At 49.8% G+C, this 23770-nt stretch overlaps 1 protein-coding gene across 1 annotated transcript in view; it reads right to left on the minus strand.

The window, feature by feature from the left end:
* The window catches only part of RHBDL3 (rhomboid like 3), a 54865-nt gene extending 31117 nt beyond the window's left edge, over positions 1 to 23748 (minus strand). Inside the window, exons 1-3 of the mRNA XM_007937335.2 lie at positions 23638 to 23748; positions 22325 to 22348; positions 2783 to 2941 (exon numbers count right to left, since the gene is read on the minus strand). Of these exons, the coding sequence (XP_007935526.1) occupies positions 2783 to 2941; positions 22325 to 22348; positions 23638 to 23748 (294 nt within the window). The remainder of the gene's footprint in view (positions 1 to 2782; positions 2942 to 22324; positions 22349 to 23637) is intronic.
* Positions 23749 to 23770: the final 22 nt, after the last annotated feature.

Genomic DNA, 23770 nt, shown 5'->3' on the forward strand with positions numbered 1-23770 from the left:
TACCACTAAAATTGATAATAAACATTACTCAGGATTCTGTATGGTATGGTACAGAAGGAGGTCCATGGTAGGGGTGACATCATGAGTTAGTGTACTGCGTGACACCAAGCCCAGTGACACCACTGATGGGGAGGTCCCCAGAGAGGACCCTAGTCCTGCAGGTAAGAGAGCTCCAGAATCAGAGCCCAAAGCTGCACCTGCGGAAGGCCACCACTCTGCAGTGCCTTTGTGGGACTCAGAACCGTAGTGAGCCCAGGGATTGGCTGGATCCTCAGGGTACCAGTAGTGTCCATCTGAGGGCTGGCCCTGCCCTCAGGTAGGAGCTAAGGCTGCTGTGACAAAGTCTCAGTACAGCTCTTGCCACCTCACCCAGCAGTCAGCCTGACTTCCCGAGGCCAGTGGTGGCCTGGCTGACTTCCAACCTCTGGAGGCATTCTTTGCCTCCTCTGCCCTCCACGGCCACACTCTAGACCTTTCCTATGGAGACGTGTCCTAGAGACACAGTTCTCCCTAAGCCAGACCTTACAGTGTTGTCTGAGTGGCTGTTCCATGAAGGATGGTGTGGGGATCATCACAGCATTCCTGGGACTATGGGCCAGCAGTAGCCATGAGGCTAAACCTGAAGGCAGGAGCCAGACAGGGTTGGTGAAGTGAACCAAGCCAGACTGAGGTACAGAGGTTTGAATTGCCGTCAAGGGGAAGGTAGCTGGAGAGGATGTGGGTTCAGACCAGGCCAGATGGTGTGACCCTCCACTGCAGTGCCCTCCCCACTCCTGGGCTCTGTTGTCCTCACCTTCCATATTTGACTTAAAGCTCGTCCCCTTCTGCAAGCCTTCCCAGCCAAACCCCTCCAACATCCCCTATTCTCATCTGATTCTTCTTAACGGTTCAGGAGTTCTGTAAATGTAGGCAGGAGTTGGGGCTCCCGTGAACATTATGAGCCCTAGGCAGGGCCATGTTGTCAAATTATTTTGCAACCACTCTTAATATCCTTTTCCCCCAACCCCCAGACATGCCCCCCAGACATGTCATAAATGTGACAAACACATTTATGGCCAAGAGGCCCTGAAGAGCCTTGTTGGGGACAGACTCAGCATAAGTACAGGAGAAGGGGTTTGCACACATGTGCATGTGTGTGTCCATGTGACCGCACGCACACACACACGCACACACATAAACTCTCACTATTTACCCTGTACTCTTGATGTACCTAGAACTGTGCCAAACACAGCGGTAGTCATGGTCTTTGGCATCATTAAGTTTGCAAGGAGAGACAGATGTATAAATAGCAACAAAAACGGATGCCATCTTATTTATTTGGTAGATAGTAATGTCCCCACATTATAAGGTGAGGACTGAAGCCTGAAGAGGGTAAGTAATTTTCCCAGGGACCCATAGTTAATAAATCACAGAGTCAGGATTCAAATCCAGATTTGCCAAACTGCAGGGTCATGCGAGCCCATATGGTGCCCTCACGTCAATAAAAAAGCCTCTTTTTCCAGGAGGATGCACCGTGTGCCCAGGCCAGATTTCAGTCCCCACTCATTCTTTAGCCAGGCACCCTTGTACAGTGCACAACCTGCACACTCATACATGGCAATCCTGGCTGCTCAGCTGTAATGTATTTAAAGGCCCAAGCAAAGTACAAGGGGAGCTCTGGATAAGGCTGATTCTTTCTGCCTGGATTGGGGGTGGGGAAGGGTTTTGCAAAGAATGCAGAGGAGTTGGCCTGATGTAAGAAAATTAAAAGACAAGAAAAACTTTCAAATACGTCATCTTGTTTAATCTTTACAACAACCCTGAAGAGAGTATTCTGTACTCTCATTTCACAAAACAGGAAAGCACAGGCTGAAAGGGTCTTATCGTGAGTGGTACCGGCTCCCCATTTATACATGCTTTCGGATTCTAGGAGCCCAGGGAGCTTCACACAAGTCATTTCACTCTAGGGAAACTGAGTGAAGACTTCTGGCCTTGTAATCATCCTGCTAGTTCATGCTGCATCTACCAATGTCCCATCCATCTACTGTGGTAGGATAAAATGCAGTCTGCTGCAAAATGCTGTCACTGAACCCCACTCCAAATCTATCACAGTAGCCCCTACAATAGCACAACAGTAATCCCCAATGAGGAGGAAGTCCCACGTCAAAATATCGGACCACTGGGTAGGACTCATGGGCCTCCTGTATCCGGCTCTCTGACAACTGAGGACATGTGTCAGTACATCTTCTGAGCTTTGGCCTCCAGCATTGTGCTGCACTGCTCCTGGGGACCTCAGTTATGACGCCCTTAGCATCCCCTCCCCACCCCTCTCTCCTGCCAATAATGTCCTCCCTGCTTCCCACCCTTTATTTTGATGGGACTGACTCCAGGGGTAGGTAGTGATTGGCTTGAGCCAATCAACAGACCCCACCTGACCCAAACTAGGCCAATGAAAGGGAGGAAATCCCAGTCTTTGTGCAGGAGCTACTACAAAACAGTCCCTCTCCTTCTGTGCATGATGTGAACTGAGGCTATGAGGGCTGGGACAGCTGCAGCCATTTTGCTGCCACAAGGAGGAGGGTCTGGAATTGTCAGGGGCCGCTCTGAAGATGGACTGACTCTGCAGAAGGCAGAAGCAAGAGACAAAGGGATATTGGGTCATTGGTGATATTGTTCCACTTGCTGAAGCCTGGATTTTTTCAGTGCTATGGGCCAAAAGAGCCTTTCAGTTGTCTAAAAGGGTCCTCTAAGCCACCAATCCCCAACAAGCCCCTCCCAGCGGCAAGGGTCCCAGAGTGCTCACCAGGTTGACAAAATCCTGGTAGCAGATTTGCCCATCTGCATGGCTGTCGGCGAGAGCCAGAAGCACCTCCCTTTTGTGCGGGTCCAGCTCGGAGCTGTGGCTCTCCAGGAGGCTCCGGAACTTGCCTGTGCTGATGAAGCCTGTGTTCCCGGGGTCAAACTGAGGGAGAAGCACAGACAGCCACAGCATCAGCGGGGCACCGCCTTCATCTCAGCAAGGTGCCCTGATCTCCACCACCATCACCCTGACCTCCACCACCACTCACAGAGGCCCAGGCAATCTCTGGGATGTCTCCCAGGTCCCCATGGGAAACATCCAAACAGGACATGCACAACCACTTAAACACTAGCAAAGCCTAGAGACCTTTGAGATCATCCCACCCAGGCAGTTCACATGTAGATAAGGAAACTGAGGCTCAGAGAGGTTAAAGGATTCCCTCCCCTCGACCCTTACTCCTGATCCTGGACAAAAGGAAAACCAGGAATGAAAAGGTGGTGAGTGGAGGAAGATGAGCAATTGCTAGGGCCTGGGACAGGGAAGAGGCCGGAAGGAGCAGGAGGAAGTTTCCACCGAAGGCCTTCCAGGGTGTCAGCCAAGGAGGACACAGGCTGGGCCAGAAGACGCCGTCGGAAACGCTGGAAGGCCCAGGGAGCAGGAAGCACACTTTGCAAGCCCTTGCCATCTGGCTGTGGCCCCTCTGATGTCACCCCACCCCACGCACGACCCACACCCAGGCACCCAGAAATGTAAGAGGCTCCCAAAGATACTATGCTCCTTGCTCCTCTGCCTCGAATTTGCTTTACTCCCTACTCACACCTCCTGCTGACAACTCAGATGTCCCTTCCCCGGGAAGGCTCCCCTCAGACATGGTCAGGTCCCACTACTCGCCCTGTACCTTTTTCTTTTGTGATGAAATATATACAGCAAATGATTTGCCATTTCAACCATTTTAAATGTACAGTTTAATGTACAATGCATTGACATTAATGGCATCCACCATGTTGTGCAAACATCTCCACCATCTGTTTTCAAATGTTTTTATCACCCTTCACAGAAACTCAGTGCTCCTTAAGCAGTAACTTCCCTTTCCCTCTGCCCCATGCCTTTGAATCACTAAAAAACTTTGGTTTCTCCCGGATATTTCACTGAAGTGGGATCATACCATATCTGTCCTCCGAGTCTGACTTATTTCACTGAGCATGTTCTCAAGGTTCATCTATGTCCTAGCATATCTCAGAACTTCACTTCTCTTTATGGCAGAGTAATACTTCATTGTATGGATCTACTGCATGGTGTTTATCCACCATCTGTTCATGGGGTTCCTGCACTACAACAAACCTCTGGACTGCCACTCCCACCTGTTCTCTGATCACCTACTGATACCTCTCTCTTTTGCCTCCTCATTAGACTGCAGTTTCCTTGAAGACTGGCATCACATCTCATCCTTGCTGCTTAGCACAGAGCCTGGCATAACTGGCAGGCAATGAAGATTTCTTGGGTGAATAAACAGTGGGTGTTTGGATGGATACTCAAACAAAGCAGTTGGCATCAGTTCAATTCTGATTCACAATGAACCCATGTGTTTCAGAGTAGAACTGAGCTTCATAGAATTTTCAATTGCTGATTTTTTGAAAGTAGATCACCAGGCCTTTCTTCCAAGGTACCTCAGGGTGGACTCAAACGTCCAACCTTTTGGTTAGTAGCTAAACACTTAAATGTTTGCTCCATCCAGGGACTCCATTCAGATGATTGGCTCAACTCCGAGCAAACCTGTAGGAATAGAGTAGACCTTTCCCATAGAGTTTCTAAGGCTATAAATCTTTACAGAAGCAGACTGCTACATCTTTCTCCTGCAGAGCCAGGTGGGTTCAAACTGCTGACCTTTCAGTTAACAGCCAAACGCTTTAACCACTGCACACCAGGGCTCCTGAGATACCATAGAAGATTATCAATTTTCTACAGAAGTCTTAATGGCTCATTAAGACAGATTAATACAGCATTGTATTAATCTCCCCAAGAGAAAACACCACCTCTCTGTCCTTCTTCTACAACCCCTCATCCTCACAGTCTACCCAATGTGCCTTCCTTCACACAAACCCTGGTTTCTTATGGGTGCGAGTTTTAGACAATTAGAGTAGGTGCACAGATCTCTGTTAGCCGTTTGTGAAGAGCAGTTAAGGGTGAGTCAGGCTCATATTGGCTGTTGGGTATTGTTGGCCAGTTGGTGCAGAAGTAAGTGGTGCTGTAGGAGGTGCGAGTACGGTTGGGTCATATGAGTAGAGTTGCTGTCTCCCACTCAGTTAGACAAAAACAACTACAACAATAGTAATAAAAACCACCAAAAAAGTAAAAACAAGAGGACAAAACACACATACCACATAAACACACAAGATCAATCACCAACAAGAGAAAGCAAAAAACATACCAAAAAAAGTGGAATCTGAGATGAAATATTTAAAGAAATACTTTAAAAAGACAAAAGAAATAAAAATAGAAAAAAGAAAAAAAGACCCACAGTATCTAGGGAGGGGGAAATAAGAGAAAAGGGCTAGAGTAAGACAATAATGAATTAAAAAACTGGAAAAATTATAAAAGAAAAACAAGGGATGGGAAGAACCACAAGAAAGAAGAAACAGGAACTAGTAAAAGGTACTGGAAGAGATCCATATTGGTCCCCATTCCAAAGAAAGGTGATCCCATGGATTGTGGGAAGTATCAAACAGTATCATACGCAAGCAAAATTTTATTGAAGATAATTCAAAAACAGTTGCAGCAGTATATTGATAGAGAACTTCCAGAAATGCAAACTGGATTCAGAAGAGGACGTGGAATGAGGGATATTATTGCTGACATCAGATGGATCTTGGTTCAAAGCAAAGAATACCAAAAAGATGTTTCCTTGTGTTTTATTGACTATGCAAAGGCATTTGAGTGTGTGGATCATAACAAATTATGTATAACATTGAGAAAAATGACAATTCCCGAACACTTAATTGTGCTCATGAGGAACTTGTACATAGACCAAAAGGCTGTCAATTGAACAGAACAAGGGGATACTGCATGGTTTAAAATCAGGAGGGAGTGCGTCAAGGTTGTATCCTTTCACCATACTTGTTCAATCTGTATGCTGAGTAAATAATCCAAGAAGCTGGACTATATGAAGAAGAACGTGGCATCAGGATCAGAGGAAGACTCAATAACCATCTGCGATATGCAGACGACACAACTTTGCTTGCTGAAAGTGAGGATGACTTCAAGCATTTACTGATGAAGATTAAAGACTACAGTCTGCAGTACAGATTATACCTCAATATAAAGAAAACAAAAATCCTCACAACTGGACCAATAAGCAGTATCATGATAAATGAAGAAAGACTAAAGTTGTCAAAGACTTCATATTACTTGGTTCTACAATCAACACCATTGGGAGCAGTAGTTAAGACATCAGATGATGTATTGCATCGGGCAAATCTGCTGCAAAAGATCTCTTTCAAGTGCTGAAGAGCAAAGATGTCTCCTTGAAGACTAAGGTGCAGCTAAGCAAAGCCATGGTATTTTCAATCACTTCATATGCATGTGAGAGCTGGACAATGAATAAGGTTGACCAAAAAACAGTTGATGCTTTTGAGGTGTGGTGTTGGCAAAGAATACTGAAAGTACCATGGACTGCTAACAGAACTAACAAATCTGTCCTGGAAGAAATGCAGCCAGAATGCTCCTTAGACGCGAGAATGGCTAGATTTTGTCTCATGTACTTTGGTCATGTGGTCAGAAGGGACCATTCCCTGGAGAAGGATATCATGCTTGGTAAAGTGGAGGGTCAAAGAAAAGGGGAAGGTCCTCAATGAGATGGACTGACACAGTGGGCTCAGGTATAGCAGGGATCGGGAGGCTGGCACAGAACCAGGCAGCGTTTCGTTCTGCTGTGCATAGGGCTGCTATGAGTCGGAGGCTACTTGACGGCACCTAACAACAACAACGACAAATAAAAGGGAAGAGAAAAAAGCGAAAAACTACAACTTGGGAAGGGAAAAATAAAGAATAAAAATAAAAAGGAAGAAAGAAAGAAAAAGAATAGTTTAAAAACAAACAAAAAACAAATCTGGGGGAGGTAGGCAGGTCAGGGCACCCAGGCTCCTTCTGAGCACACAGACTGGGATGGAATTCCTGTCAGCCTAGAAGGTGGATGGAGGTGGAAGATGGCTGCCCCTCCGTTCACTAAGAGGGTGTGGGTATGAGAGTAACAAGGGGAAGATTGTGGGTGCAAGCTTTACTATTCACAGGGTACTTTCCCACACAAGCTCTCAGTGAATGCTGGAGGCTTTCCTGTGGGCTGCTTAGATTCTCAAGGCAAACTGATGTTGGGGTGTATGTGAGCAAGATGAGGGACAACTTCCTGAGTTGTTGTGTTTTCTCCCCAGGAATCCAGACGACCAAACCCACGTTTCCCTTTTCATAGCTAAAGTCATTGCAGATTAAGTTAGGAAATCTGACTGTGTGTGCAGCTTTTCTAAGACAATCCAAGAGAAAGAGCCAGGATTCACAACTCAGGGGCTATTCTTCCCAGAACTCAATCAAACAGGACAGCTTTACTGAGGCTTGTTTTAAACTCTGCATATTCCCCACCCCCAACCCCAAATACCAACCTTCAGGGATGACACCTATTTGGTTCACACCATCAAATATTTCAGGAAACTCAGGCACCTCAGGCTTCCCTTCCCTTTTATGCCAGGGCCAGACAGGCCAGGCAATGAGGGGTCACTGCTACCCTACTGGTGGTGGTGAGGGAGAGCCAGGGATCGGGCTGGCTACTCAGCCCTTAAAGAAAGCCCTCAATAAAAACACCTAATTTTCTTGTGGCCAACTATTGTTCTAAGCACTTTTTGTGTATAATTTCTTTGAATCCCTTGAACAACTTTATGAAGTAGATTCTATTATTATCTCCATATAACAGATGAGGAAATGGAGGCACAGAAAAGTGAGCACAGAGAAGTTAAGTAACTACATCCAGGGAGCTCAGCATTGCCTCTAAACCACTACTGGTTGCTGCTGACTTCAGTCTCCAGGGGCAGCTCTGATGCTCAGAAGCAAACTTCAAGGGCCAAAGAGGTGAGTGTCATGACGGGTAGGGGCCCCAGAGGTCCCCGGGTTCCATCTTAAACAGAGAAAAGCCCCCAAACACCAACTGTTCTGACATCCCTTTTGCTCAGTTGAGGAAGTTGACGCTTCCTGAAGGAGAAAAAATGGCGAGGCCAGCCAGGGCCAGTCTCCTTCCTCCATGCCTGGGACTCTTCCCATCCCTGGGTCTCCTCAGCAGCCCACTCTCCTCAGGCTGGCACAGACCACGTGTACCAATGCTGACTCCATCACAGAGACACACTGCCTTGGTCCTACTTGGACCCCACATGGCCCCCAGGTGCTGGGTGGGCACGGGAGAGGGGGTAGGTATGGGAGGCACGGGTTGAGAAGCAGCCGTGACATGAGTCCTGGGGAGATTCTGAGTGGCACTGCAGGGGGAGCCAGGGGGTGCAGGCCTGTGGTCTGCCACACAGCATGATGTCTCGCCTGCCTCAGCTTGGGGAGAAAGCTCAGTGGCCTGGTGTGTGCTGGGAGCAGGGCCACCAATCCCCTCTCAGGGGCTGCCTTGGAGGCTTGGGAGGATTGGGGAGGTGGGGGCAAAGGGAGTAGGCTGGGATCAGGCTGGGCCCCTGTCCCTCATTCTGGCTCCAGACAAAGAACCACCTGCTCCCCTCCTCCCTCTCCCCCTCCAGGGCTCCCTGCTGTTAGCCTAGTGACAAGGGCTGCCCCCTGGCTCCTCCAGCCTCCAGCTCCCACCCCCACCACAGCCTCCCTACCCTGCCCCAAGCACACCACAGGCTCCAGACTGCAGAGAACAAGCTGGAATCAGGCCGAGCCTCCCTTCTCTGCCAAAACTCTACCTTTTCTGCCAGAGCCAGACAGGCCAGGCAGTAGGGGGTCACCGCAACCCTAATAATGAGGCCTCAGGGATGCTGGGAGCTGCCTGGGGGTGAGGGAGAGCCATAATGGGGCTGGCTGCCCAGGCCTCATGATGTACACAGGACACCCTCCAACCTACCAACCCACCTGGCAAGATGGGGGCAAACACAGAGGCTGACAGTGGGCATGGGGCATGGAGAGGGGAGGTCAGAGGCCAGAGAACGGTTGTTGTTGTTGTTACTTGCTGTCGAGTCGGACCCGACTCATAGCGACCCCTCCTTGGGTTTCCGAGGCAGTATCACTACGGAAGTAGATTGCCCCACCTTCCTTCCAAAGAGTGGCTGGTGGGTTTGAACCGCCAGCCTTCTGGTTAGCAGTCAAGTGCCTTAGGCACTATGCTACCAGAGCTCCCCCAGAGAACGGTAGAGGGAGAAAAAATGGAGAAAGAGAGCTAGAGAGTATGCACACAGAAGGCAGGCAAGAGGTGGGTCCCATCGCCCTAGAGAGGAACTGAGAGCTTTTAAAGGAAGCTACACCCTCACTCAGGGGTAGCAAGGAACAAGGCAAAATCCTGTTCTTGTCTACTGTGTGCTGTAGAGTTGATTGCAACTCACAGAGACTCTTCAGGACAGAGTAGAACTGCTCCATGTGGTTTCTTAGACTGTAATGCTTACGGGAGCAGAGTGCCAGGTCTTTTCTCCAGAGGGTTCTATCTGGTGACCTTCCCGTTAGCAGCCGCTTAACCACTGAGCCACCAGGGCTCTTTGGCCACTAACTGTTGTTGTTGTTGTTATGTGCCGTCGAGTCGGCCTCGACTCATAGCGACCCCTCCTTGGGTTTCCAAGGCAGTATCACTACGGAAGTAGGATTGCCCAACCTTCAGGGTTTGTGTATTTAGGGTAAATGGCTCTTCTCTGAGCTGTGCTGTCTCATCTTACATGCAGCGAGCATCCCCTCAGGTTGTGATGGGTTGAACCAAGCAAATGCAGACAGCTGCTCACCCAGGGCCGGGCGTCCCACTCAGTAATGGGCTTCACTGCCTGCTCAAATCAAGAGGTGAAGCACCTGCAAAGCCAGAGCTGGCCCCCTCTGGCCACACTGCTGCCCTTCTGGCCTCCTTCACAGCCTGCTATGTGGATGAGATGATAGCAGCCCTGTGGTTTGGAGCGTTTCAGGGAAACAGGTCCTATAAGGGCCACCTCTCTGGTGAGACCCCAGAAGTTGCCCTGCCCCAGGTACTCCATGCCCTGGACTTGCCCATGGTGGCAAGGGGAGCACTCCCAGCATGAGATCTGGGCTGGGTCCAGAGTCAGCAGCTGTCTGGGCTGGTCTGGGGGGTGGTCTCAGGGCCGTTGGAGGAATGTGGGCTGTGAATGGTCTGCAAGGGGCCCCGTGGGGAGCCAGGATTCAGGGAGCATCCTCGATGCTGTCTCCTGAATAGGGCCCGGAGCTGTGGAAGGAGGGGGGCCAGGTCCAGATTCAGCTGGAATGGAGGATGCTGGCTGCAGAGGGAAGAGAAAGGCACAAAGTGCGAAGCTGCCCCCTCCCGCTCTCCCACCACCTGCCTGGGCCTTGAAAAGAGCTTCGAGAGAGAGGCTCCTGGGGGACCTTTAATCCCGCCAGCACCCAGCCTGCTGGCCCCCTAATCCCTCAGGTCACCAGTTCTCCTCAACCTGGGGCCTCACAGCCCCCTGCCACATCTCCCATCTCCCACCCTGGACCCCCTTCCTCTCCTTAATGCTCCTGTCTGTTATGCTGCCCCTTCTCTGGGGCAAGGGATGGGGTAGAGTTTTGGAAGGAGTCTTACCCCCAGCTGTTGTGCCAACATTAACAGGTCACTTAACCACACTGCCTCAGTTTCCCCATAAATCAAGTGGCAGGCACTCTTTCTTCTCTTCTCAAGGAGACAGACATAAGGGAGTCCATACCCAGTCCTGTGTGCATAAACACACCCTGTACAAATGGGGGTTGGGGAAAGGGAAACCCACAACCTCACAATGGCCCTTTCACTCTCAAGTGTCCCAGTTTAGGTAATAAATTATATGTCTCCCCTATTTAAACCTCAGAGTCCCCAGGTGGCAAAAACAGTTAAGCACTCAAATACTGAGAGGTTGGTGGTTTGAACTCACTCAGCCTTAGAAGATAGGCCTGGCCATCTGCTTCTGAAAGGTCACAGCCTTGGAAACCCTGTGGAACACATTTTACTCTGCACACATGGGGCCACCATAAGCCAGAACTGACTAAACACAACAGCATTTAACTCTCACAACAACCCTAGAAGGTAGATATTATTAGCTTCATTTGATAGGAAAGGCAACCGAGGCATGGAGAGCTGAGCAGCCCAAGTTTGAACAGCTGATCATTGGTGCCATTGGATTCACACCAAGACAGAGGGGCCCAAAGGCTGCACCCTCTTTCAACATCAGAATGCCATGGTTAAAAGAAGTTTGAGAGAGCCCAGCCCAATCTTCTCATTCATTCATTGAACAAATAATGATTGAGGATTAATTATGAACTAGACATCAAGCTTGTTTTATGGATGGGGAAATAGAGGCACAGAGGGCAGAAGAGCTCAGAGTCGCAGATGGAGTTAGTGGATGAGATGGGCCTAGCCTTGGTTTCCTCTGCTGGGGTTGGCTGGTGCCACCCTAGCCCTCCCTGCTTTCCTCTGGCCAGTTCAGGTATATGAAATGAAGCCATGAGCTCAGGGTTTCCCAATGTGCATTTTGTGCAACACCAGACCCAAGATGGTACAAGAAATAAGGGTTCTGTGGTCCCATGAATTTGGGAACCCTCTTAGAGTGCCACGATGCATAAAAGCATAGTGAGGCCCCACAGAATCTTGCGTTGGAGAACCTGTCTGATTTTGTTCACAACCAAACCAAAAACCAAACTCACTGCCGTTGAGTCATAGCATTTCCCAAACTTATACAATCTTTGATCACAGTGTTTTTTCATGAGAAAGGACAGAACCTGCTTTTTGGGAACTGGTCTCTCGCCTTAGCAGGGAGGTTTAAGGTCTTTGAAAATCCACTCTCCTCCCTGGATCGGAGCAGACCAGATGGCATCCGTTATACTCACTCTTGCCTTTGTGCAAGTTGTTAACCTCTGTGTACCTCAGTTTCCTTGTCTGTTACACGGGACTAATAACACTTGATCTAGGGTTAGTTCCACTCCACAGAACACTCTTTGGGGAAAATGTGCAAGTCCAGAGTGAGCACACTCTTTTGCGGAGCCCAGTCCTTTTGCTGGTGGCTCTGAACCAGCTTTTTCCTTCCATCTTGTGAGTGCCCACAGGCCCTCACGGCAGCTGACACTTTGCCTGGAATCCTCCAGCAAAGCTAGAAGTCTGTGGGATCTAGGCCTCAGCCAGAGGGTTGACTGAGGACACCAGGTCCAGGGAGAGGCTGAGGAATCAGTGACAGGCCTAATGGGGCCGCTGAGTCTGAGCTCTCAGGGAACAAACACAGCTGGAGCTCGGATTTGCCTGCTCAGCACCCAGGACAGCAGTGCCACCTCTCCCCGCCCCACTCCAGGCCAGCAAGACAGGCTACGGCTTCCGAACTCACCCTACTGCTTACGAAGCGCAAGAGAAGGAAGAAGGGAACACGTCTATTCTGTATCTATTATGTATGTGTGACTTGCACAAACTGCATTCCCAGGACAATTACACATTGATCCTTGCTTCTAGTGCTTAAATTCTCTTCTCTGATCTTCCTCTCCCAAGAGGACCCTCTCCCTTCTGGTCTAGAGAACCCAGGGCCTCCAGGAGGGATGTGCATTCTCGCAAGGACCCTTAAGTCTGTACCTGGGGCCAATAAACCAGCTGCCATCCTGGTGAAGACCTCTGGGGTCTAGAAAGTGATTGAGAGCAGGTTTGCCACCTCCATTCCCACTGTCTTCTTCCCATCCACCAAGGCCGAATGCTGTCACTAGGTGCTGTCAACTAGGTTCCAACTCATTGCAACCCTGTGTACAACAGGACAAAACACTGCCCGGTCCTGCGGCAGGCTCACAGTCACTGCTATATTTGAGTCCACTGCTACAGCTGCTGTGTCAGCCTAGCTTGTTGAGGATCTTCCTCTGTTTTGTTGACTCTCTCTACTTTACCAAGCTCGGAAGAAAGGGTGGGCAATCCTACTTCCGTAGTGATACTGCCTCGGAAACCCAAGGAGGGGTCGTTATGAGTTGGGGCCAACTCGACAGCAAATAACAACAACAACAACACTTTACCAAGCATGACATCCTTTTCCAGGGACTGGTCACTCCTGTCATTTTGACAATGACCAAAGTACGGGAGGCAAAGTCTTGCCATTCTCACTTCTAAGGAGCATTCTGCCTACGTGTCTTCAAAGACAGATTTGTTTGGTCATCTGGCAGTCCACGGTACACTCAGTATTCTACACCAACACCATAATTCAAACACATCAACTCTTCTTCAGTCTTCCTTGTTCATTGCACAGCTTTCACATGCATATGAGATGACTGAAAATACCATGGCTTGGGTCGGGAGCACCTTAGTGTTCAAAGAGACATCTTTACTCTGACACTTTAAAGTAGTCTTTTGCAGCAGATTTGCCCAGTGCAATATGTCATTTGATTTCTTGACTGCTGCTTCCATGGGTGTTGACTGTGGATCCAAGTAAAATGAAATCCTTGACAACTTCAATCTTTTCTCCATTTATCATGACATTGCTATTGGTCCAGTTGTAAGGATCTTTGTTTTCTTTATGTTGAGGGGTGAACCATGAGCCCTGGGAATTGACCACAGGGCCTGTATGCTGGGGCAGGGGCTAATATGCAGGCAGCTGTCCCTCACCCTTGGGGACAGGGTTTAACATGGCTCATCTGCCAGCTCCTTTCATCACTGCCACAGCCTCTGAGTAGAGCAGAATTAACGAGGCTGTCCAGGGGTTTATGGCTCAGCAGCACTGTCCCCACCTAACATCCACAGCCCATCAGGGGCCTCAGGCCCATTCATGGATATTTACAGCCCTGTAAATTAGGTCCAGGCCTGCAGCTGCCGAGGTCAGGAGGCGAAGTTACGCAAGTAGGAGCTTTCTCTTCCAGTTCTTCTTCCTAGCAAAGGAGGAAACTAATTCACCCAAGAAAGAAAACCATTTTACACCCTCTCTCTGGCTGCCCCCTGCCTCTTTCAAATACTTCCTTTCACATATATTTTATTATTGTTAGTCTTACACCAAAGCCCTAGTGATGCAACAGTTAAGTACTGCGCTATTAACCGAAAGGCTGGTGGTTTGAACCCACCCAGCAGCTCTGGGGGAGACAGACCTGGCAATCGCCTCCTGTAAAGATTATAGTCAAGAAAACCACAGTTCTACTAGGTCACAAGGGGTCACTATGAGTTGAAAATTGATTCAAAGGCACCTAACAACAACATTCTTCTATCAACCCAGAGTATTATTAATCCCACTTAACAGATAAGAAAAATGAGGTACACAGAGGTAAATGACTTGCACAGAGACAAGAGTCAGTGTAACAGGCACCATGTAGCTTGCCCCAGATCCGATCTGGGAGTAGATTTTTAAAAGCCTTACACCACCCTGGAAAGGAGAGAGACCAATTTCTAAAATCCAGGCTCTGACCCCTCCTGTCCTTGGGCCTCCCCATATGGAGGTACTAGGGGCCCTGTTCCCCTGGGATTTGGCAGGCCAGGCTTTGACAGCTGGAGAAGCTCAGTGATTCTGGGATTCCCAGTTGGATTATTTCTGTCCTTTCAGCTGCCACCACAGGGAGAAATGGCTCATCCCTTTAATAGGGGTTTCTCCCCGGGCCTCAAGCCAGACTCCTAAGCATCTCGTCTGTAAATCAGACAGCTGAACCCCAACATCTGGTCTGGGGTGACTAGGGAGTGAGAACACCTTTCCCTCAGCTGAGATGCCTCCTCTCTGGGGTTCCTCAGTGTCCAGCCCTAGTTCCTGGTTGAGCCACTGGATAGCAAGCATGCCCCCAGGCCGTGAGGGGGAGAAAGAGGTCCCAGACTGTCCCTGGAGTGCAGGAAGCTGGGGCTCAATGGACAGTGAGGGGCAGGGGCCACCTCTCTCCACCAGGCCCTGTTCCTCCCCACTCTGGTAGAGCGTGCCCGGGCAGACCCTGCATCTCCCTCCAGGGCCTAGGAGGACTCTGAGGGGCACAGAGGGTTCCATTCCAGGAATGACCCTTGCCTTCGCCACAGCCACAGACTCTGAGGGGGCGAGAGGGGGCTGTGACTCAGAGACAGGCCCCCTGGGCAGCCAGAAGCAGACATAATGGCTGGTGCTGACTCATGGGGCCCAGTCATCACAGCCGCCTGAGGACAGGAGCCAAGTCACAGCCATACAGTCCTGGAGACTCTGGGGAGCAGCACACAAGGAGAAGTGGGGTTAAGTGTGTGTGTGGGGTGGTGGTGGTGGTGGTGGTGGTGGTAGTGGTGGTCTTGCTCCACACTCTAAACCCACTTCCTCCTGCTGCTTCTCCTGACAGCTTCCAAGGGCCCCTCCAGCCCTTGGGGAAAAGAGAAGGCTCAGAGAGCCAGGGGGCAGCATGCAGGGAAGAGGAGCAGGTGGGCAGGATAAAGGAGCAATGACCTTCTCATTGTGGTCCCTGGATGGTGCAAATGGTTAGTGAGCTGGGCTGCTAACAAAAAGTTTGAAGGTTTGAAGCCACTCAGAGGCATCTTGGAAGAAAGGCCTGGCAATCTACTTCCAAAAAATTAGCTACTGAAGACACAATTCCACTTGGACATGTATGGAGCCTGATTACTGGCAACCTGTCCATTAACTTCCTGTGGTCCTTCTGCCAACTACACTGAACCCAAAGGATTTGGGGACTAGGGGTAAGCACTGTTTCAGAAGCTACCCAGAACCCTTGGTTACAACACACACACAGTCTCTATCGAGGGTCCTCATTTGCTCTGTCTTTGGGCAAGCACCGCCCCCCCCCCCAGCCTCCATTTCCTCCTCTGCAAAGAGGGAAGAACTTCCCTTACATCACAGGGCTCCTGAGAGAACAAAACAATACAATGGATATATGTGCACATAAAAAAAACAAAACCAAACTCACTGCCATCGAGTCGGATCCGATTCAAAGTGACCCCTCCTTGGGAGCCCTGGTAGCGTAGTGCCCCTAAAGCAGTTGACTGCTAACCAGAAGGCTGGCGGTTCAAACCCACCAGCCACTCCTCAGAAGGAAGATGGGGCAATCTATTTCTGCAGTGATACCGCCTCGGAAACCCAAGGAGGGGTCGCTATGAGTCGGGTTCGACCCACAGCACATTAACAACAACAACAACATCACTACAGAAGTAGATCGCCCAACCTTTCTTCCAAGGAGTGGCTGGTGGGTTTGAAGTGCCAGCCTTCTGGTTAGCACTCACATGCTTTAGGCACTACACCACCAGAGCTCTAAATGTTTGCTCCCTCAAAGAAATGTCTACCATCTCAAACTTCTACTCTGCTTCCAAAAAGCCGGGGTAGGGGACTGGGGGCTCTCTCTGGTGTTCACAACTCAAGCTACACATGGACTCCTTTCTGTTACACAACAGTGGTGTACTCTCAGTCTCCCAATCGATCACTAACTAATGGTCAGCAGGAATTGACAAATCAGGGCAGAGGGGAGGCTGCCGCAGACCACCCAGTGACCAGATGCCTTGTTCTCAGCCCCACCCCCACCATGCAAGCAGACAAGGGATAAGCTGGGTGAACAGAGGGAAAATGCTTAGACATCAACTCCCCCTCCCCGCCCCCAGGCAGCCTCTGTCCAAAAACTTCTCTCCTTTCTCTCTGGAAAGTTTAGGGGGAAATTAGGGAGAAATGTGGTTTTCCAGCTCCTGACCCAAAGAAGGCAGCTTGGTATGATAGAAGAAACCCCAGATTGGGGATCTGGGCACTTTGGTTTAAGATCTAGACCTATCAAATGCCAGTGCTCATCCTGAAAAGAGTGTTTATTTCTTTAAATTCCAGTAACACGATAACAACAATATACGTAGCAGGTATTCATTGCATCCTGTGCCTACCACTACACACACATTATTATCTCATTAGTCTTCCCAACAGCCCTGTGGGGAAAGGTATTATTATAGGCAGTTTACAGAGGAGAAGACTGAGGCTTGGAGAGGTTAACTGGCTTGTCTCTTGTCACACAACTTGTAGAAACAGAACTGGGACTTGACCCAGAACTGCCTGCCGACAGTCTGTGTTCTCTCCACTGAGGGACCCGCCAGCCTTAGCCAGTCCAGCATGCCCCACGATCAAATGGAAGTTGGAAAGGACTGGTGGCAGGAACTCTAGGCAGAGGGAGAGCTGGATCCTAGTCCCAGCTGTGACACTAATGCAACAAATGACCCCAGAAGGTCATTGATCTTCTGTGGTCTCAGTTTCCTATGAAATGAATAGATGGGAAAAATGCTTCTAGTGACCTTCTGATACTTCATGGACCTTGAGCTGGCAGCAGACCTAGAGGGGCCTGCTCCTGGAGAGGATATTTTAACTCAAGACAATGCACACAGGAATGTGTTTCAACTTGTCATTCCCTCAAACATTTTGTATTTAATCTGTATCAGGAGGCAGGCAGACAGCAGACAATCTTGGCCCTACTGCTCAACTACTATTAAATGCATTTTTGTAAGTGGTCAGGGATGAAAGAGTTAACTCCAGCATGACTGATGGGGTCACTGGGGCAGGGGCAGGATAGGGAAGCTGGCTTTGTAGCGGAGGCAGGTCCATAGCCTCAATGGCCCTGGAGGCCACTTGATAAGGAGTTGGGGTTGCAGATCCCATGTGAAAGCTCCAGTTAAGCCCATGGCTTTGTCCCTCTCTGGGAACCTCTCTCCACTGGTTAATCGTGTGTTCCAGGGGCCGTGGCCAATGCCACAGTCTCTGGGGCAGGTGTTTTCTCTGTGTCTCCTCACTAATCCATTCAGCACTCCCATCTGAACCTCTTTGCAGCTCCCAGAACCCCCTTAAGCCAACTTGCAGGAGGACTGCAAATGAGGTGGGCTTGAATATCAGGCACAGGGAATGCTCCCAGGCTGCAGGGAAGCGGGGATCCTCTGGGCTCAGAAACGGCTCTCTTTCTCCAGGAGCCAGATTGGGAAGGAGCTGGTTTAGAGTGGCCACTGCCTTCCTTTTGGGGCCTGGATCTCAGAAGTGGTCCCTGTGCATCTTCCCAGCAAATTCTGATTCCTAGTCAAGAGACATTTGTCAAGAATCCACTGAGTATCAGACATCGTGAAGGGAGCCTCCATTTCCCTCTCATTCCCACAGTCACACATGGAGTTAAAGATCACTGTCCCCAATTACAAATGAGGAAACTGAGGGTCAAAGAGTTCATGTAACCTGCCAGGGTTCTTTCTGTAGCTTCCCACCTAAGCTGCCTCGTGCTGTGTTCGTGGCATGTGCTTGTAATTTCAATGGGATAGTCAGGACTTGTCGGCTTTCTTTCTGGTAGATTAGCAAAGTTGGGGTCTCTTTTTGGGGTCTCGGAAATGCATGCTTCCCAGTGGGAAGAGAAAAGGGGAAACACAATGACATAATCATGTCTCTTTCAATTCTTCCTTTTCCCTTTTTCTAGTTTGAACTTGTAACTTATTGTGCCTTGTTGACTTAAAACACTGTTCCAAATCCTTTTGCTCATTAAACCTTTGGAGATAGGTGGAGGCATTTTGAAGGGTGAGTCTGCAAACCACTTTTCCAACCCAGGAAGCTTTTTGTGGGTTAACTGGGCACCAATCCTGTACCTGTCACTGATCTACTATTTGACTTTGGATCCTTGAGAGTTTGGTTTGGGTTCAGGGGAGACCCTGGGGTTCAAGAACAGACTGAGAGTGAAATTACCAGAGCACAACCAGAAAAAGAAGAGCTTGTAGGAAACCTACAGAATAAATACAAATGTTATATTGTTGTTGTTAAGGGCCATCGAGTCGACTTTGATCCATAGCAACCTCATGTGACGAGCAGAACTGCCCCATGGGGTTTTCGATTCCAGGCTGGAATCGTCTGTGCTAGTAGATCACCAGGTCTACTTGGAGCCACTGGGTGGGTTTGAATCTCTAACCTTTTGGTTAGCAGCTGCGCACTGAATTGTTATGCGACCAGTTCTCCCTACTAGGTACATGGCTATGCAATATTATAAATACCAATGCAATAGATCAGAACTCAAAAAGAAACCCAAGCCATATAAAAGTATACCAAATGATAAATTTTCTCAAACAATGTTTAAAGGAAGGGTTTCTTAATAAATGATGCTGGTATAAATGGACAGGAATAAAATCCATATGAAATAAAGAGTTAGATGATTTTTTTAAAATAATAGAAAAACAAAAATGCTTATGTATGAGGTGTGGAGATGATGAAAACTGTCTTAGGCCTGAAGCAGTAGAAGGAATCATGAAGGAATAGCCCAACAGATTCAACTATAGAAAACTAAGCCACGTTTACCTTAGTATTACATTACAACAAGGAGGGAGAGCAAAGGTTTTGGAGAAGTGTTTGCATCAGATATTACAAAAGATTGATATTGAGAGTAACTTTAAAATCTATGAAAATATTTAGGAAGCTCATTAAGGTCCTAATGCTGGGGCAGGGCAACTCCTCTGAGAAGTTCAAATAGAAAACGAAGACACGGAAACTCGGGGTTGACCTGAAGACCGTCAGCATTCCTTCCTGCTTTCACTTCTGGGACCCACAGGGAAGAAGTAGGGGAGTGGGTGAGACAACATGACATGGATCGGCTGTTATACCCACAACACAAGCACGGGCTTAAGCTACCAGACAAATGCCAGGGGCCAGGTAAAATTCTAAGGGACTTGGGCCACCTGTTTTCTTCACTTCCAACTCCCATAAAACTCATCTCTGGCCATTTCGTTGAGGGATGACCATATAGGATCAAGAAGGCCAAGGTCATGGCTTCTAGCCATTGAAGTTCAGTGGCTTCATGCTAGGTCACGTCTACTCCACTAGCTGAAGAACCAGACAGCATGGAGGGACTGGTCCAATTCATCTTAAGACCTGAAAAGCAGGCCCTGGCAGGTTTCAGTTTGAAAACAGGTGACCACTGGTATTCCCATGACCCAGGGAGAGAAGGGGGACATGCCTGACTTTGTCCAGCCTCCCATCCTATTGACCTCTAGAAGGTGCACTCTGGAGCCACATTTGCTTGAAGAGATGGACAGCTGTCCCCATTCACCATCAGTGCACATACTTCTGAATGAAGGAGTAGGGAGGCTGCCTGTAACCTACAGCCAAACTTTCTTTCCTAAGTGTACCAAGTTCACCAATCGCCAAACCCAACTTTCAAGCAGGCCTAGAAGAGGTTACAACACTTCAGCTTTCTGAACAACTTGCCATCCTTCTGAGGTTGTATGCATTCATGAACCTACATACAGATTCTTTGTTTATCCCTACCAGGGGACTAGTCTGTGCACAGCTAAACAAAGTAGGAAATGAACACAGAAGGACTAGACACCTGACCCGAGGTCAAAGATCTGCTCGCAAATGGCCTTCCTTAAACACAAAGTACCAACAGGATGATGGAAGCTAGAAATGGGCTTATGCTGCATGGGGGTGGGGAGTAGACACAGGCAGAACTCAACTGTGAGAAAAGTTCTTTGCCCAGAGTTAGTTTTTGTCATTTATTTTATAGAATTAATTGTGTCCATCCAGGATGGCTTCTAGGTGACCTTCCCAGAAGTAGCAGGCTGCTCTCAGTGACCTCCAGGATCCCCTCCAGTTTGAGAAACTGGATTCAATAGACCACCTGATAATATAAGGTGCTGTGCCTTCTCTTTTCTTCCTCAAATTCCAAAATCTCCATACTGAAAGTTTCCTCCATTCACACAAATCGTTGATTTTAAAAAAAAGTAAACACACATACACTGGGACTGACAAAGGAAATAATCAAATGAGAAAGACAGACCAGGACACAGGGAAAAAAAAACCCAGAAGGATACACTGTGTTCTGGGTTCTGATTCTAAATCTGGCAGGAGGTGTGAAGGGCTGGCAGCTTGGTGGTGGCGGTGGTAGTAGCAATGGTGGCAGCAACACAGGCTCCCTCCTGCCTCAGGGCAGCAGGCCAAGCAGCCACTATGCTCTTAGGAGCCAGAGGGAGAGTGGGTGGCATTCAGGAGCCAAGGAAGAGCTGCTCCACCCATCAGGACAGCAGCCCATGCACGTCTTCCAAACCACAGCCAAGCCTCAGTGGTTAATGTGCATGACACCCCTAAATCCTCACCCGCCATGTCTTCCAAGTTGCCATTCCATGTTCTCAGTCCCACGCTTGGCATGTGCATTTAGCTGGCTCCTCAAATTGAACTTGTCTGAAACCAAAGCTGTCATTTTTGCCAACCACCCCCACCCTTGATCCTTTGACTTTTCCTTTTCCTCCTAGGCTCAGACTCCAAGCTGTATATGTGATTTCACAAATACCTCCAGTCACCTGTGTTGTTAGCTGCCACCATCGACTTACCTCCAACTGATGGCAACTTTACATATAACAGTACATATAACACCTGGTCCTGTGCCAAAGGCCCTGCTATCATCCCATCCTATAGCCCTTCTCCTTTCCATTCTCACTGTCATCCTTCAAGTCAAGGTGCTTGTCTCCGTTCACTAAGGAGATTCCTCTCTCATCCCTGCAATCCATCTCACCTCTATTCCACTATAATAGAGGAATCTTTCCAAAGCATTGCTTGGATCACGAAACAAATCTGCTAAAAAAACTTTCAGCGGCTTCCCCTGCCTAGAGCAGGATAAAGTCGGATCCAAGCTACTTTCTCAGCTTTATCTCCCACTCCAACCCAACACACTCCTTCTGGCCCAACCAGACTGAACTCTTCAAGTCGTGATTCCTCCCCACTGGGACATCCCCTGCCTCCTCTGCTTCTGCACTATGGGACAGGCAAGAAGCAAGCAGGGGAGTCTTGGGAGACACCACAGCACCTAACTCAAGTACCAAGCGAAGAAGAGAGCCATTAACTGGCTGAATGTCAAAAATGTCTCTCTCCAAATTCAAAAGCCAACACTCCCAACTCCATTCCCCACACCTCGTTCTAGGAATCTCAAACCATCACATGCCATTTTTTCTTCTGTAACTCCCAAGCATTCCTCCATCCCTACTGCAGAATTAAAGAAATGGAATCAGCCTTCAAAAGAGCACATAAGGATGGCAGAAGTTGGACCTGAGTGGTGGCCGTAGACCTTTGGTGGTCATGGTAAAAAGGGAGGGGGGACGTTAACCCAAGCCCTTCTCCCACCTCCCCAGCCCCATACTGCAATCATCTAGCATATACAGAATTTACCAGGCATTCAATTAATATTGTCCAATTTCTACATGTTATAAAACTGGCTCTGGTGCTGCGGAGTTGGGAGGAGGTGGGGGAAGGGATTGTCTTAGGGAAGCCCACAGCCTCCTCCCCAGTACCTGAACAGTGGTGGAGAGCTACACGTTCAGCCCCAGAGATGCACTAAGCCACACCCCCATCCACGTCACCATCTCAGGAGTGCAGAGCTTAGGGAAGCCCACGCAAGCAGGGAGACTGACTGTGGGGAGGGCTGGAAGGAAGAGGGGGGATTTAACTGCTCACATACCTGATCAAACAGGACTTTCCAGTGCTGGTAGAGAGGGAGGCCATGCAGAAGAGGAAGAGGAGAAAAAGAAAGAAACAGACTTATCACCAAGGCCTCTGCACCCCTCTGATGTTTCCGACACAGCTCCCCAGCTGCTGCCCCGGAGTCATCACCAGGTTCAGATCGGCACATGAGACCAGAGGAAACCTTGGGAGAGCTTTCCCCAAACCAGTCTCCGCTGAGCTTAGGGAGGGAATTCCTGGGGTGGGGGTGGAGGGTGTTTTCTAGTCCTGGGACGCGCAGGTGGAGGGATGAGCAGAACAAGGGTGATTCTCAACAATTATCAAATAAAGCTGTCCAACTATCCAAGTGCCTCTAATAACTTCTGCTGCCTACGGCTCATGCCCACTCTGCACCCAGGCTGGAAGATGCATGCCCATTCCATCAGAAGCCATGCAATGCTATCAGACCCTGCTGCCACTGGTCTTAACTTGCTGAGGGTCAGAGACCCCTACGCAGGAAAGCTCACCCCTGCAGAAGCACTAATATTGTGCCTGCCGTTTGGTGGTGGTGGTGGTGGTGGGGGGTGCTTGCAAATCCCCTGCAGCCCATCCAATCTCTTCCAAGGCTAAGAGTAAGTGGTGAGTGAGTACAGGAGATTCTCCCAGGGGTTGGGGACCAGAAGGAAGTGATAGGTTCAGCTACCGTCTCTGGCACCGACGAGGTCTTGGGCTGTTGAGCCCTCTTCTAAGAGCCAAACTGCCCCAGCCTCTCTTCCCTCTCTCCTTCGGCCGGGTTCAGGGACAGGGTCAGCTTGAATTTCAATCAGTGTCGCGACATGACAGGTGCCGGGTGAGAGCTAATTCGGGAACGGAGAAAGGGGTCGCCAGACCCGCCTGAGCTGCCGGGGGCCGGGGACTCGGCGGCGCCCCCTGCTTCTCGAGGCTCCGAGAGCCCGCAGGTCGCGAGTGGGAGGGGAGGGGGAGTCACTACCGTGACGCGGCCGCCTCTGCGGGAAAACGAATGTCCCGGGCACTGCACCAGCCGCGGGGAGGGGGCTCTGGCGGCCGGGTCCCCAGCACGGCGGCAGGAGCTGCTGGTTCCGGAGCAGCGTCCGGCAGGGATGCGGCGGGAGCCCCGGCCGGGGTGGCGTGCGCGTGCGTTTAGGGGAGCCCGGGCCCTCCGCCCCCTCTCGCCCGCGGGGACCCGGCCAATCCGGGGCGCTCCCGCGTCACCTTGAAACCTTCAGGTTGCCCCACAGGGGCGAGACGGGGGGCAACTCTCTCCCCTACCGCCCCCCAGAAAGTTTGCCGGGGCGGGGAGGGGGCACTCACAGTCTCTGGCGCCGCGGGCAGCGGCTCCTCCGCCTCGGGTCCCAGCTCCTCGATGCGTTCCGCCTCGGCGCAGGCGGCCACTGCAGGTCCGGGGCTGGGGTGCTCGCCCATGGCCGAGCCGCGGTCCGGGGGG

This window comes from Orycteropus afer, unplaced genomic scaffold, assembly GCF_000298275.1.
Source record: "Orycteropus afer afer isolate SDZICR_OR568_19922 unplaced genomic scaffold, OryAfe1.0 scaffold00042, whole genome shotgun sequence".
Taxonomy (NCBI): domain Eukaryota; kingdom Metazoa; phylum Chordata; class Mammalia; order Tubulidentata; family Orycteropodidae; genus Orycteropus; species Orycteropus afer.